The 14,316-nt window shown below is 41.1% G+C and overlaps 2 protein-coding genes across 4 annotated transcripts in view; both read left to right on the top strand.

Moving 5' to 3' along the window:
- The window catches only part of palmda (palmdelphin a), a 37,347-nt gene that overhangs the window by 15,012 nt on the left and 8,019 nt on the right, over positions 1-14,316 (top strand). For both annotated transcript variants that reach the window (XM_049599424.1, XM_049599423.1), the window contains exons 3-8: positions 1,190-1,270; positions 1,633-1,760; positions 2,391-2,505; positions 2,623-2,647; positions 2,728-2,820; positions 4,063-4,223. In XM_049599424.1, the coding sequence (XP_049455381.1) occupies positions 1,190-1,270; positions 1,633-1,760; positions 2,391-2,505; positions 2,623-2,647; positions 2,728-2,820; positions 4,063-4,223 (603 nt within the window). The remainder of the gene's footprint in view (positions 1-1,189; positions 1,271-1,632; positions 1,761-2,390; positions 2,506-2,622; positions 2,648-2,727; positions 2,821-4,062; positions 4,224-14,316) is intronic.
- The window catches only part of LOC125902819 (uncharacterized), a 282,334-nt gene continuing 276,153 nt past the window's right edge, over positions 8,136-14,316 (top strand). For both annotated transcript variants that reach the window (XM_049599445.1, XM_049599446.1), the window contains exon 1: positions 8,136-9,417. In XM_049599445.1, the coding sequence (XP_049455402.1) occupies positions 8,155-9,084 (930 nt within the window). In that variant the 5' untranslated portion in view covers positions 8,136-8,154 and the 3' untranslated portion in view covers positions 9,085-9,417. The remainder of the gene's footprint in view (positions 9,418-14,316) is intronic.

Below are 14,316 nucleotides of genomic sequence, written 5' to 3'. Positions count from 1 at the left end.
CAAATTAGAATTTGCTAGGGGCGGGGCATCAGGATTTCCAGGTTAGTAAGATGATAGACTGACAGGAAGGGTGTGTCGCTGTGATATTCATTGATTGTGAATCAGCTGTACAACAGCTGATGACTCAATTGACAGCCCTGAACAATGACAGTTAGAGATAGTGAGTGAGCATATGTGCAAGGAGTGAATGGCAGGGTGAGGAACAAAATCTACTGCCTGAGCAGGAAAAGTATTGTCTTCCTGACTGAACTATCGCTAGAGCTTTTCTTAGATATCAGTTGTCACGCCCCTAGTTTGGAGAAGCAGACTGGAGTCTGACACAGAAGCTAAGCAAAGTACTGCTGTGGATGGGGGTCAGCAACAAATTTATTTTAGCCCCCTAAAAAAAGTCTGGCATAAAAAAGATCAATATCAGTTTAAATGTACATTACCGTATACTGAGAGTATATTCTCTGCGTTACCTTTCCGTCCAACAGCCTGTTCCAATGGGGAAGCTATTAATGGCTTGAGTTCTCCATCTATGCTCTCATCAAAGCTACCAAACTCCATTGAGAAAAACAATAGTTTTAGCTTGCTTGGTGGGTTAGTTTGTTTGCATTATTGTGTGGCCTTTGGTGAATCTGAATGAACCCTTTTAAAGATCAAAGTCACACAATAACACAAAGAAAATGATTGATGCAACTGAGGCAACAGTAGACTAGCAGCGGTAGACTAGCAGCTCTTGTGTTCAGCGATGTGAAATCATTGTTTTATTCAATTAAGTCTGGCTTTGATATAACGGCTTAATTTTCCCTTGGAAATCACTGTTCAGCATTAAGCTAAAGCAGTTAAAATAATCTCAATATAGCATACACTTAAATCAATATTAACTTTTTTAGGCAGGACTTTTTTTAGGTGGCTAAAATGCATTTTGTTGTTGACCCTTTCCACAGCAATAGATTGTTTGGCTACTGTGTCAGACTCCAGCCTGCTTCTCCATATGGGGGCATGCTGACTATGTATGTAATACACTGTCCATGAGTACCCTATACAACCCCACTTTCAAATTTCTGAACTATCCCTTTAAAAATACAACTTATATTATGCCTATCTGCATCTCTCTGATGGCTTTATCTGTAACCCTTCATTTGTTGGAATGTTTTGTCACTGCTCTGTAAATTCACTCACATTTTTGTCTTTAATGTACCAGGAGAAGCATCGCATTCAGGAAGACATTAGACAGAAGAAACTGGAACTGGACCAAGAAAAACTGACACTTAAGCACCTAAAGGTTCACTTCACTCATTTACACTCAAACATTGTTTCAATTCTATAAAGGGTCAGCACTAACACCAGATGAGGTGTGTGCTAAATCGTTTTCATAGAACGGTATTATCTCTTATTAGCATGAATAATCACTGTCCATCTGTTTGTCCACAAATGTGCATAATTCTTCTTCCTGTGACATGACAGGCACTGTGGTTATCATTTACTGTTTGATTACACTGACCAGCTGCTGTCATATACACTCATTCAGTGAAATCAGAATATGATCTGAGGAAATGACAGCTGTTGGTGTAAACCTGAACTCCATTTAAAGAGATCTTAATCCACATGATAGACCCCCTGTGTTGTGTCCTTTAAAATAATCAGAAAAAAGTACTGAGAGAGCAGTGGCTCCTACAAGACTCTGCTTCCCACAATGCAACAGACTCCTCACAGCAGCAGAGCCTTTTGTCTGACCTGCAGCACACCCGAGCACTGCAGCTCAACATCCACAGGTACTAAACGCAAACACACATTATAGACACCCACATACCAACAGAGGTGGAAGAAGTACCCACACCTTTTACTTAAGTAAACATAGCAATACCACTGTGTAGAAATACTCTGTTTTAAAATTCCTGCATTCAAAACCTAACTTCAGTAAATGTAGGAAAGTATTAGCAGTTCAAAGTGCCAAAACTGATGTACTCTCAATGTAGAAATGCATATTTCACTTTTGTATGTATTATATTACTGGATTATAATTATTGATGCATTAGTGTGTTCATTACTTTAATGTTGGTAATGTTGGTGGAGTTTAATTAGTTCACCCACTTCTGGGTACCTTAACCTATTATAATATATCATAATTTATTAGTTGAATAATATTTTGTATTAACAATATAACTTTGCAAAGCAACTAGTAACTAAAGCTGTCATATAAATGTAGCGGAGTAAAAAGTACAGTATTTCCCCCCAAAATGTAAAGGAGCAGAAGTATCAAGTAGCATAAAATGGACATACTAAAGTGAAGTACAACATCAAAACTTTACGTAAGTACAGTCCTTAAGTAAATGTACTTAGTTACTTTCCACCACTGCATATCAATATGAGCTGTTGTTGCATTGTCTCCTCTGAAACATCAGGATAGAGAAGGAGGTGGAGTGTCTGGAGAGAGAGGAGTCTATGATTTCTACCAATGAGAGTTTCATCCTCAACAGACTGAAGGCTGTGGAGAAAAGTCCAGGGGACATTATCAAGGTGTGCACACGTGCACGCACGCACACACACACACACACACACACACACACACACACACAGAGCTTTATTTTAGTGCCTCCACTATGTTGCATTTACTGATTTGCGTTTGTCCTGCAGGAGGCTCAGGACAGCTTTGTTCCTGGTAAGTCATGACATCATTTCAATGTTTTAACTAACTTCAAAGTTGAATCTGTGTTAACAGTTCTGTTTTCTGCCCCACAGAGCCATTACAGGTCACCACAGTGACCCGTCATGTCCCAGAATTCCTCTCTCCAACAGCCAACAAACACTCTGAACCAAGCACACAGAGAAAAAGTGAGATCATTTTACACAGTCTTGTAATGTCAGTCAAAGCACATTGTATTTTGCAGTTCAGCAGTCAGCAAGCAGCCAAGTGAAAGATGATGAGCATAATTTACTAACTTGTTATTATTTCTAGTATTAGTATTAGTATCGTCATTATTATTAATAATATTACTAGTTATTTAATCAGGAATTAAATCAGCAGTGTGGAAATATTTTGGATTTCAGAGAAAATATAGGTTAACAGACAAAGCACATGCTGTATGTAAATGATGCTGTTGCAAGATAAAACACAATGTAACGTTACCTGCCTGCCATCTCACTCCATTTACTTCTTGCAGCTACATCAGCTGCTCTGTTTCAACAACGTTCAGCTGAAAAAATGTGCATGCAGGCTGAAATTCAAACGAGCTGTTCTGTCAGGTGATGCAGAGACTTAAACCAACAGTGAGAAAGAAAAACAATAACGTTACATGTAAATTTGTTAAGGTATGATTAGAGGAAAAAAATATCTGCTAGTGACTAGGCTAATTTATACAATGTAAACATGCTAAAGCTAATAACTTGTGACTAGCAAAAAACAATTTGCGGCCGCGAAGTTCGCGTCTATCGCGTCCTTCACGTCCTTTTGTTTGTTTTGGAGGTGTAACTGCAGAGTGACACAGACACACCACCGCAGAAGTAAAAATGCTCACAACGGCATAGGCAACGTGCGTAGGGTCTACTCACAACCATAAATCCCCTTCAAGAGGGACCAGGCAGGTGTCAACATTTGAGGAACTGATCTGCCTCTGCATTATTTTTAGTTCAACTCTCACATGTGTGTGTGCTTTGGTGTGCCCATTTTTCCTGGCTTTATTGAATGACTCCATAGCTCAGCTGGTAGTTTTCCAGATAGCCCTGGTTTGAGCATAACCAGGCTTGAATACCAGTTCTGTACATGGTACCTTGTATACCCTGTACATGATTCCAACAGTATCCATTTATCTTTGCATCTTGCCACACTGTTGTTTTTGTACCCTGTTACCTCCACAGAAGTTCAGTTTTTCCATCTGATCACTCTGTTTTTATTTTTTCTTTCTAAATGAATTACAGGCAAATAATATAATAATACAAGGGAGCAGCTGCTGAAGCTGCAGTGGTCATTGCTTATCATGGAAGCAACCTGAAGCGATGATGTCATATATACAGATGTGAGATTAGGCCAACATTAACAGATAATAACATAGACTTTCTTTGTCTTCTGTGTTTCAGCTCTGTTTGCCATGGAGATCAATGTGACTAAAAACCATCTGACTGGAAAGAGCACAGTTCATTCAACTGCAACAGTCCCTCCTGAGGAGATAAACCAACACGCCGGCCTCAAGGTTTATGACGACGGCAGGAAGTGTGTTTATGCCTTGAATTCACAAGAGGTAATGTCATTGTCACTGAGGTAGCAAGTTAAATGTCAACAGGAAGACTGCTTTGGGGCCCTGATGGCAAATGCACAATCTCCTTTTAAGTTTGAAGCCTACTGTAGATTGAGGGATGGCTAGCAGAGTTTTGTTGCAAGATGTGATAATGAGTGCACATACGAGCTCTAATGTGTGCTGGAGCCAGAGCATGGAGTGCTTTAAAGTAATGACCTTTTTTGTGACATTTTCAGTCATCCTGCAAATTTGCAGGAAAGCCCAATCAGTCTTTTTTCAGCATTGGCAGTATAAAAATGAAATCAGGGAGTGTGGCAAAATGCTGCCTACCTGCTTTTGTTTATACAGAATGTGCCTTTTTTGGGGCAGTGGGGAGCGTGAGCAAGTAACAAAACGTGTAGCTCAGCGTGTGACGTAACCAGTGACGTGGGAGGGAAGCCGCGGCTAGTCAGGCCTTTGGCGATTCTCTTGTAGTTCAGCGTTCCTGTCATCTGACTTAATGGCCTCTTCGTTTGCGAGGACAAGGAAGGCACGCAATTCCTTGTCTCCCCAGTTGCTCATCTTTACAGTATCTGTCAGGTTTGTGTTTCCCTCTTGCTACTAGCTGCTTGCTTGTGCCTCGCAAACGCATGTGCCTGACGTGCTGACGTATTGCGGTAAGCGAGTTGTGTTATTTCCGGTGTTTCTGTGACAGCGTCTCTGTACTGCTCTGGTGAATTCTAGTAGCCTGTTTTCTCACTTCAGTTGCTTTAACGTCTACTTCAAATCTTAACCAACACTAGTTCTGTTTAAGCACTTATAGCTCTCCTCCTTTCTACGACTTTCTCGCTAATCTCTTAGCTGTTATTTGCACGTTACTAGCCTTGGTAGCTACATTAGCTTTAAAGTTAGCGATGGCTTCTCCCTCTGCTCTCTCTTGCTCGGTGTGCCAAATGTTCAGTTATGCCTCTGCCTCATTTAGCGACAGTGGTAATTGTAATAAGTGTAGCTTATTTGCTGCGTTGGAGGCGAGGCTTAGTGAATTAGAAGCGCGGCTCCGCACCATGGAAAACCATTCAGTAGCTGCGGTAGTTAGCCAGCCCCCTGTAGCCGGTGCGGAGCCACATAGCATAGCCTTAACCTCTGCTAACTGTCCTCCGGTAACTCCCGTTCAGCCGGGAGGTTGGGTTACGGTTCGCCAGAAGCACAGCTCCAAGCCGAAGCCCACGGCTCACCACCAGCCTGTTCACGTTTCCAACCACTTTTCCCCACTCAGCGACACACCCACTGAGGATAAAACTCTGGTTATTGGCAGCTCTATTCTGAGAAACGTGAAGTTAGCAACACCAGCGACCATAGTCAAATGTATTCCTGGGCCCAGAGCGGGCGACATTGAATCTAATTTAAAACTGCTGGCTAAAGCTAAACGTAGATTCAGTAAGATTGTTATTCACGTCGGCGTCAATGACACCCGGTTACGCCAATCGGAGGTCACTAAAATTAATATTGCCTCGGTGTGTGAATATGCAAAAACGATGTCGGACTCCGTAGTTTTCTCTGGACCCCTCCCAAATCTGACCAGTGATGACATATTTAGCCGCATGTCATCATTTAATCGCTGGCTGTCCAGGTGGTGTCCAGCAAACGATGTGGGTTTCATTAATAATTGGCAAACTTTCTGGGGAAAACCTGGTCTTATTAGGAGAGATGGCATTCATCCCACTTTGGATGGAGCTGCTCTCATTTCTAGGAACCTGGCAAACTTTATTAGTAATTTAAATCCCTGACAACCCAGAGTTGAGACCAGGACTCAGAGTCACAGTCCTATCTCTGAGCTTCTAGTTCAGTTACCCAGCCATAGTTTTCATAGTTTTATACAAACGGTGTCTGTCCCCTGACCACCTAAATTATTTAAATCTAAAATTAAACAAAGAGGAGTTGTGCATAACAACCTCATAAAAATTAAAACCTCTTCTGTGACAGAAAGACAAAACAGGAGAATTAAATGCGGACTGTTAAATATCAGATCTCTATCGTCTAAAGCAGTGTTAGTAAACGAATTAATATCAGATAATCATATTGATTTACTCAGTCTCACTGAAACCTGGCTGTGTCCAGATGAATATGTTAGTCTAAATGAGTCCACTCCTCCCAGTCATAATAATACCCACATTCCTCGAGGCAGCGGCCGAGGAGGAGTTGCAGCCATTTTTAACTCTAGCCTGTTAATCAGCCCTAAACCTAAACTAGATTATAATTCATTTGAAAGCCTCGTTCTTAGTCTTTTACATCCGACCTGGAAAACCTCACAGCCACTTTTATTTGTTATAGTGTACCGTGCTCCTGGCCCGTATTCTGAATTTGTATCTGAATTCTCAGAGTTTTTATCCAGTTTAGTTCTTAAATCAGATAAAGTTATTATTGTAGGCGATTTTAACATTCATGTCGACGTTGATAATGACTCCCTGGCTACCGCGTTTATCTCATTATTAGACTCCATTGGCTTCAGTCAGGGTGTACATGAACCCACTCATTGTTTTAACCATACCCTCGATCTAGTTCTGACGTATGGAATTGAAATTGATAATCTAAAAGTCTTTCCACAGAATCCCTCGCTATCGGATCATTATCTGATTACTTTTGATTTATTTTTACTCGATTACACGCCACTCAGCAACAGTTACTATACTAGATGTTTATCAGATAGTGCTGTTGCAAAATTTAAGGAAAAGATTACTCCATTAAATTCAATACCAAGTCCTTCAGTAACAGAGGTTTCCTGTACCGACTTTGATCATTTTGTCGATAGTGCTGTAGGCTCGCTAACAACAGTTGACTCTGTAGCTCCTCTTAAAAAGAAGTTAAAAAAGCAAAGAAAGTTCGCTCCTTGGTATAACTCTCAAACCCGTAAGTTAAAACAAATATCGCGAAAATTTGAAAGGAATTGGCGATTAACCAAACTGGAAGAATCTCGTTTAATCTGGACAGACAGTCTCAAAACTTATAAGAGGGGCCTCCGCAATGCCAGAGCAAACTATTACTCAGCATTAATAGAAGACAATAAGAACAACCCCAGGTTTCTTTTCAGCACTGTAGCCAGGCTGACTGAGAGTCAGAGCTCTATTGAGCCTTGTATTCCTTTAGCCCTTAGCAGTAATGATTTTATGAGCTTTTTTAATGACAAAATTCTAACTATTAGAGGCAAAATTCATGACCTCCTGTCCTCAGATAGTACCTATCTAACCTCAAACACAGCTGTAAGACCTAATATATATTTAGATTGCTTCTCTCCAATTTCTCTTCAAGAATTGACTGCATTGATTTCTTCATCTAAATCATCAACGTGTCTCTTAGACCCCATCCCAACTAGGCTACTTAAGGAGGTCTTTTCTTTAGTTAACACTCATATATTATATATGATCAATATATCCTTATTAACAGGCTATGTACCACAGTCTTTTAAGGTAGCTGTAATTAAACCTCTACTAAAAAAGCCCACCCTGGATCCAGAGGTGTTAGCCAACTATAGACCAATATCTAATCTTCCCTTTATGTCAAAGATCCTTGAGAAAGTAGTCGCAGACCAGCTGTGTGATTTTCTCCATGATAATAATCTATTTGAGGAATTTCAGTCAGGATTTAGAGTGCATCATAGCACTGAGACAGCACTAGTTAAAATTACAAATGACCTTCTGATTGCTTCAGACAAAGGACTTGTCTCTGTACTTGTTTTATTAGATCTTAGTGCGGCGTTTGACACAATTGACCATCAAATTCTACTGCAGAGACTGGAACACTTAATTGGCCTAAAAGGTTCTGCACTGAGCTGGTTTAAATCTTATTTATCTGATCGTTTTCAGTTTGTTCACGTTCATAATGAATCGTCCTTACGTACCAAAGTTTGTTTTGGAGTTCCATGAGTTCTGTGCTCGGACCAATCCTATTTACTCTATATATGCTTCCTTTAGGTAACATCATTAGAAATCACTCTATAAATTTCCATTGTTATGCGGATGATACACAGTTGTATTTATTGATGAAGTCAGAAGAAACTAATCAATTAACTAAACTCCATAACTGCCTTAAAGACATAAAAACCTGGATGAGCACCAATTTCCTGATGTTAAATTCAGACAAAACTGAAGTTATTGTTCTTGGCCCCAAACAACTCAGAGACTCTTTATCTGATGACATAGTTTCTCTAGATGGCATTGCTCTGGCCTCTAGCACTACCGTAAGAAACCTCGGAGTAATATTTGATCAAGATTTGTCTTTTAATTCTCATTTAAAACAAACCTCACGGACTGCATTTTTTCATCTGCGTAATATTGCGAAAATTAGGCCTATCCTGACCCGAAAAGATGCAGAAAAATTGGTCCACGCTTTTGTTACCTCAAGGCTGGATTACTGTAACTCTCTATCATCAGGTAGCTCTAGTAAGTCCTTAAAAACTCTCCAGCTAATTCAGAATGCAGCAGCACGTGTACTAACAGGAACTAAGAAACGAGATCATATTTCTCCTGTTTTAGCTTCTCTGCACTGGCTCCCTGTAAAATCCAGAATTGAATTTAAAATCCTATTGTTAACTTATAAAGCTCTAAATGGTCAAGCTCCGTCATATCTTAGAGAGCTCATAGTGCCTTATTATCCCACCAGAACTCTGCGCTCTGAGAACGCAGGGTTACTCGTGGTCCCTAAAGTCTCCAAAAGTAGATCAGGAGCCAGAGCCTTCAGCTCCTTCAGGCTCCTCTCCTGTGGAATCATCTTCCTGTTACGGTCCGGGAGGCAGACACTGTCTCCACATTTAAGACTAGACTTAAGACTTTCCTCTTTGATAAAGCTTATAGTTAGGGCTGGCTCAGGCTTGCCCTGTACCAGCCCCTAGTTAGGCTGACTTAGGCCTAGTCTGCCGGAGGACCCCCCTATAATACACTTGGCCCCTTCTCTCTCTCTCTCTCTCTTGTGTCCTATTACTGCATCTTGCTAACCCGGCCATTCTGGATGTCACTAACTCGGCTTCTTCTCCGGAGCCTTTGTGCTCCACTGTCTCTCAGATTAACTCATATCACAGCGGTGCCTGGACAGCGTGACGTGTGTGGTTGTGCTGCTGCCGTGGTCCTGCCAGATGCCTCCTGCTGCTGCTGCCATCATTAGTCATTAGTCATACTTCTACTGTTATTATACACATATGACTATTGTCACACATGTATACTGCCAGGTATTAATACATACTTTCAACATATTGTACCGCAGTAGCCAGAACTATAACTATAATATTATTACTTTCATTAATGTTGTTGTAAGCTACTGTCATTACCTGCATCTCTCTCTCTCTCTCTCTCTCTCTCTCTCTCTCTCTCTCTGTCTCATTGTGTCATGTAGATTACTGTTAATTTGTTATGCTGATCTGTTCTGTACGACATCTATTGCACGTCTGTCCGTCCTGGAAGAGGGATCCCTCCTCAGTTGCTCTTCCTGAGGTTTCTACTTTTCCCCGTTAAAGGGATTTTTTTGGGGAGTTTTTCCTTATCCGCTGTGAGGGTCATAATAACAGAGGGATGTCGTATGCTGTAAAGCCCTGTGAGGCAAATTGTGATTTGTGATATTGGGCTTTATAAATAAAATTGAATTGAATTGAATTGCTAATTCCTGCCACCGCCAGTGGCTCGCACGTGCGGCGTCATCAACAGCTCCTCCCACAAGTCTTCAACAGCCCCTGCCGTTGCAGAAGGCCGCCTCGGTCTGTTTAAACTAAAAGAGTTCCGCCAATATGACTACCCTACGAGGCGGAAAATTGGGCATCTCGGATCAACTCGCCAATCCGGCTGTGTGTCTAAACGCTTGCAGCTTGCCGGCAAAACGGCCCAACATTTGCGGAAAATCTGGCAGCGTAAAAGGGGCTACTGTGTTCTCCTAATAATGACTAGGTCATCACCAGTGTCACAAAATTCACGGTTTAGTTTAATACAATACAGTGGTGTCACAGAAATGCTGCCAGAAATGCCAGAGAAATTTCCTTGATTTTTAAAGATTTAAATGCTTGAAAATGAACATAATTTGGGCTTTTGTGTTTTTTGTACAAAACAGGAATTACAGTCTGGTTGAAATGGGCTCATTAAAGTCTGGGTAAAGCAAAATCTGTATTTTCTTTCTGATCACATTATACAAGTTAAAAAATGCTTGTTGAAAACATGTCAAAAGACTGGGAACTGTGTAGTACTATACCATGGAGCTGAACAGTTTATCACCATCTCTGTGTGCCACTTTAGAAAACCTGGTTACTACTGACATCAGAGCATAGACATAGACATTTCACCATGAGTGAGAGCATTTCAGTATGATGTGTGAGAGCATTTCAGTATATGAGAGCATTTCAGTATGATGTGTGAGCATTTCAGTTGTGTGTGTGTGACAGTGTTTCAGTAGTGTGTGTGACAGCATTTCAGTAGTGTGTGTGAGAGCATTTCAGTAGTGTATGTAAGAGCGTTTCAGTAGTGTGTGACAGCATTTCAGTTGTTTGTGTGAGAGGGTTTCAGCTGTGTGTGTGTGTGTGTGTGTGAGTGTTTCAGTAGTGTATGTAAGAGCATTTCAGTAGTGTGTGACAGCGTTTCAGTTGTTTGTGTGAGAGGGTTTCAGTTGTGTGTGTGTGTGTGTGTGTGTGTGAGACAGCATTTCAGTCATGTATGTAAAAGCATTTCACTAGTATGTGTGAGAGCATTTCAGTATGTGAACAAACAGGACGGCACGGTGGTGTGGTGGTTAGCACTCTCGCCTCACAGCAAGAGGGTTGCCGGTTCGATCCCGGGTGTGGGAGCCCTTCTGTGCGGAGTTTGCATGTTCTCCCTGTGTCAGCGTGGGTTCTCTCCGGGCACTCCGGCTTCCTCCCACAGTCCAGAGACATGCAGATTGGGGACTAGGTTAATTGGTAACTCTAAATTGCCCATAGGTGTGAATGGTTGTTTGTCTCTATGTGTCAGCCCTGTGATAGTCTGGCGACCTGTCCAGGGTGTACCCTGCCTCTCGTCCGATGTCAGCTGGGATAGGCTCCAGCCCCCCCTGCGACCCTCAAGAGGATGAAGCGGTTACACTGCAAAAACTCAAAATCTTACCAATTTCTTATTTTTTCTTATTTCTAGTCAAAATGTCTCATTTCTAGTCAAAAAAAATCTCATTACACTTAAAATAAGACTCATCACCTAAAAAGTTACTTGTTTTTAGGCAATTTTCACTTGTTTCAAGTAAATTTTCACTTGAAATAAGTAGAAAAATCTGTCGGAGCAATCTGTGGAGCAAGTTTTTTTTGCTTATTACAAGCAAAAAAAACTTGCTCCACAGATTTTTCTACACACAGTAGAAAAATCTGTCAGTGGAGCAAGTTTTTTTTGCTTATTACAGGCAAAAAAAACTTGCTCCACTGACAGATTTTTCTACTTATTTCAAGTGAAAATTTACTTGAAACAAGTGAAAATTGCCTAAAAACAAGTAACTTTTTAGGTGATGAGTCTTATTTTAAGTGTAATGAGATTTTTTGACTAGAAATGAGACATTTTGACTAGAAATAAGACAAATATTCTTGGTAAGATTTTGAGTTTTTGCAGTGTAGAAGATGAATGAATGAATGTGAACAAACATTTTTTCAGTTGTTTGTGTGAGAGCATTTCAGTAGTGTATGTAAGAGCATTTCATGTGTGTGTGTGTAAGAGGTAATTCTGAATAATGTCCCTGGCAGCACCTCATAAGAGCACATAGCATCAGTGTTGTTTCTTTGCGCACTATTTGTCAGTTTGCTGTGTCCCATGAGCTCTCTGAGCTCTTTCAGTCTAATAAATACATGAATAAACATCTCTGCTAAATGTCATAGTCATATTAACACAAGCTAAACAGCAGGCACTAATGAACCTTTTAGTCTATCTGGCTGAATCGGCTACCAGTGAGCAGTTACTGCTCACTGCCATGGATGTGTACTTTGTGAAAGCGTTACGAGTTGCTGTTACCACACGGCAGCTCTCGTTCTCTGGTTCGGAGGATTATTTGTGTGCTGTGACTGTTTGTGCTGCCAAAAAAGTCTGTCTCTGTGCAGCAGCTCGTGCTCTGGCTTGGGGGTAGTGTATGTTACTGTGCTACTGGGTTAGCCGCTAAGGAGAGTCTGTAGCTGTAAGGTTGCTGTCTGTCTTTGGTTCAGTGTGTTGTTACACACCGCTGTCTCTCACTATCACCCTCATAATTTACAGCAAAACCAAAGTGGCTCCAAACACCAGAGCTGCAGGTTATTGGATGATAGGGTTGGGTACTGATACTCGGTACTTTTTGTACTTGGTACCGATTCACTTAAAATGAAACGGTGCCAAATTTCGGTACCTGAGGTGGAGGCAGAGCGAGAGCGCATGACTCGCACCTCAGACTCAGCAACAATGGCAACAAAAACAATGTGCAGACAGAAGTTAACGTGCAGCACTCTTCCTAAATGTTCTCAGTAAAATGTTGAAACTGAGAAGTTTAGACTATGGACCTGAACGACGCATAGTGCGTCCAAATTCACACCCGTTCTTCTCTGTGGATTTTCTCCGCGACCGTGCGTCATAGCGAGAAGCCACGCATATCAGCGGAAACAGCAGAATTGTAACTTTCTGACAAGCACTTGCACTTGTCGGTAATCCAATGTTTTCACAGTGAAAAATTACAATAAAATGATGTATAACAGAGCTTTCATACAGCTTTGCACACACATTACTCTTTGATGGATTACTCGCGAACGCAGGCTCGCATAGAAATGCCACGCATATCACATGAAAGCGCAGGACCAAACACATCATTGTGCTGTCATCCCATCACGCTCTAAATACAGATCAATTGTCTACAAAATAAAAACTTGACGAATTTCTTTCCAATCCATTATACAGATCTTGTTATCAGTCACTTCATATAGTGAGGAATATCGTATCTTACCACGTCTTAGGCTTGCGTGTGTTTCTCCCTGTCTATCCACATTTGTAGTCCAGCTTTCAAGATGCAAATATCTCCATATTGTCCAGTTGACACTCCATCAAACTTTGTATGACAAGACCAGCCACTTCACCTTTGCACACCCAGACAACTGCAGCCTAATGCATGCTGACAGGGCCGTAGTCACCATATACATTGAGGGGGACACGTGCCCCCCCCCCCCCCCCCCGCCAATGCCCAAAATGTCTCCCCAATATATAACTAAAACTGAAAAACAAATATTATCTTGGAGGACATCATTGCACTTGGTTGACTATTTTTCTATGATCTTAGATGTAAATATTGATTGTTTCTTTCAGATAAAACACATTTTTGACTTGTGAATGAGTCAATGGAATTTCTTGCAATAATGAAAAAATACTGGCAAACATGTCCGCCTGGCACAAACCACATGTTTTGGACAACTGTGAAGTGACAGAATGTCCCAGCATCATGGTTCTTATATTGCCAGATTCCAGAGAGTCTCCCCTCTTCATATATGGTAGAATATGTCTTTTTCCAACTTGCTATGCTGAGATACATGTAAAAATGTAAGAATTTAGGCACACAGATTTGTTTTTTTCATTGATATAAAAATTTATATAAAATACAGGCACACAGAAGAACATGAAATGATGGCAAATCTGGTTAGCCCAGATTGTCCTGAAAAAAACAAAACAAGGTATAGCATGTGTATGTAGCCTTTATAATGACTGTGATATGAGCTTAAAAGTAAAGGCAGTAAAAATACCCCAAAAAGGCCTAGGGTCCATAGGGTTAAAAAGTACCGAAATAAGGTACCATTTGGTACCAGTACAGAATTCCAGATACCGGTACCGTATCGGTTCAGTTATGAACGGTAACCAACCCTATTGGAGGATCTACTGTTTCTCATCTGGTAATGGCGGTACTGGCCCTCTTGCAACGAGCTAGCTTAACATAGCTGCCTCCCAATGCATCTCAGTGGAGTAGAATGCTCTGATTTTGCGTTTGAGGGCAGACAGCATGTTGCCTGTTCTGTCCTGTGGGCTGCCTTGTTGAGCACAGTGGCACTGAGAACACTATATTAAACACAGTTTAAGCTGTAGGTTTTATTTTCCAAATATAATAGGATAATTCAGCATATCGTACAGTT

The sequence above is a fragment of the Epinephelus fuscoguttatus genome, linkage group LG15 (genome assembly GCF_011397635.1).
Source record: "Epinephelus fuscoguttatus linkage group LG15, E.fuscoguttatus.final_Chr_v1".
Lineage (NCBI taxonomy): Eukaryota > Metazoa > Chordata > Actinopteri > Perciformes > Serranidae > Epinephelus > Epinephelus fuscoguttatus.
The sequence above is the reverse complement of the archived record's forward strand: the minus strand, read 5'-3'. Positions and strand labels throughout refer to the sequence as shown.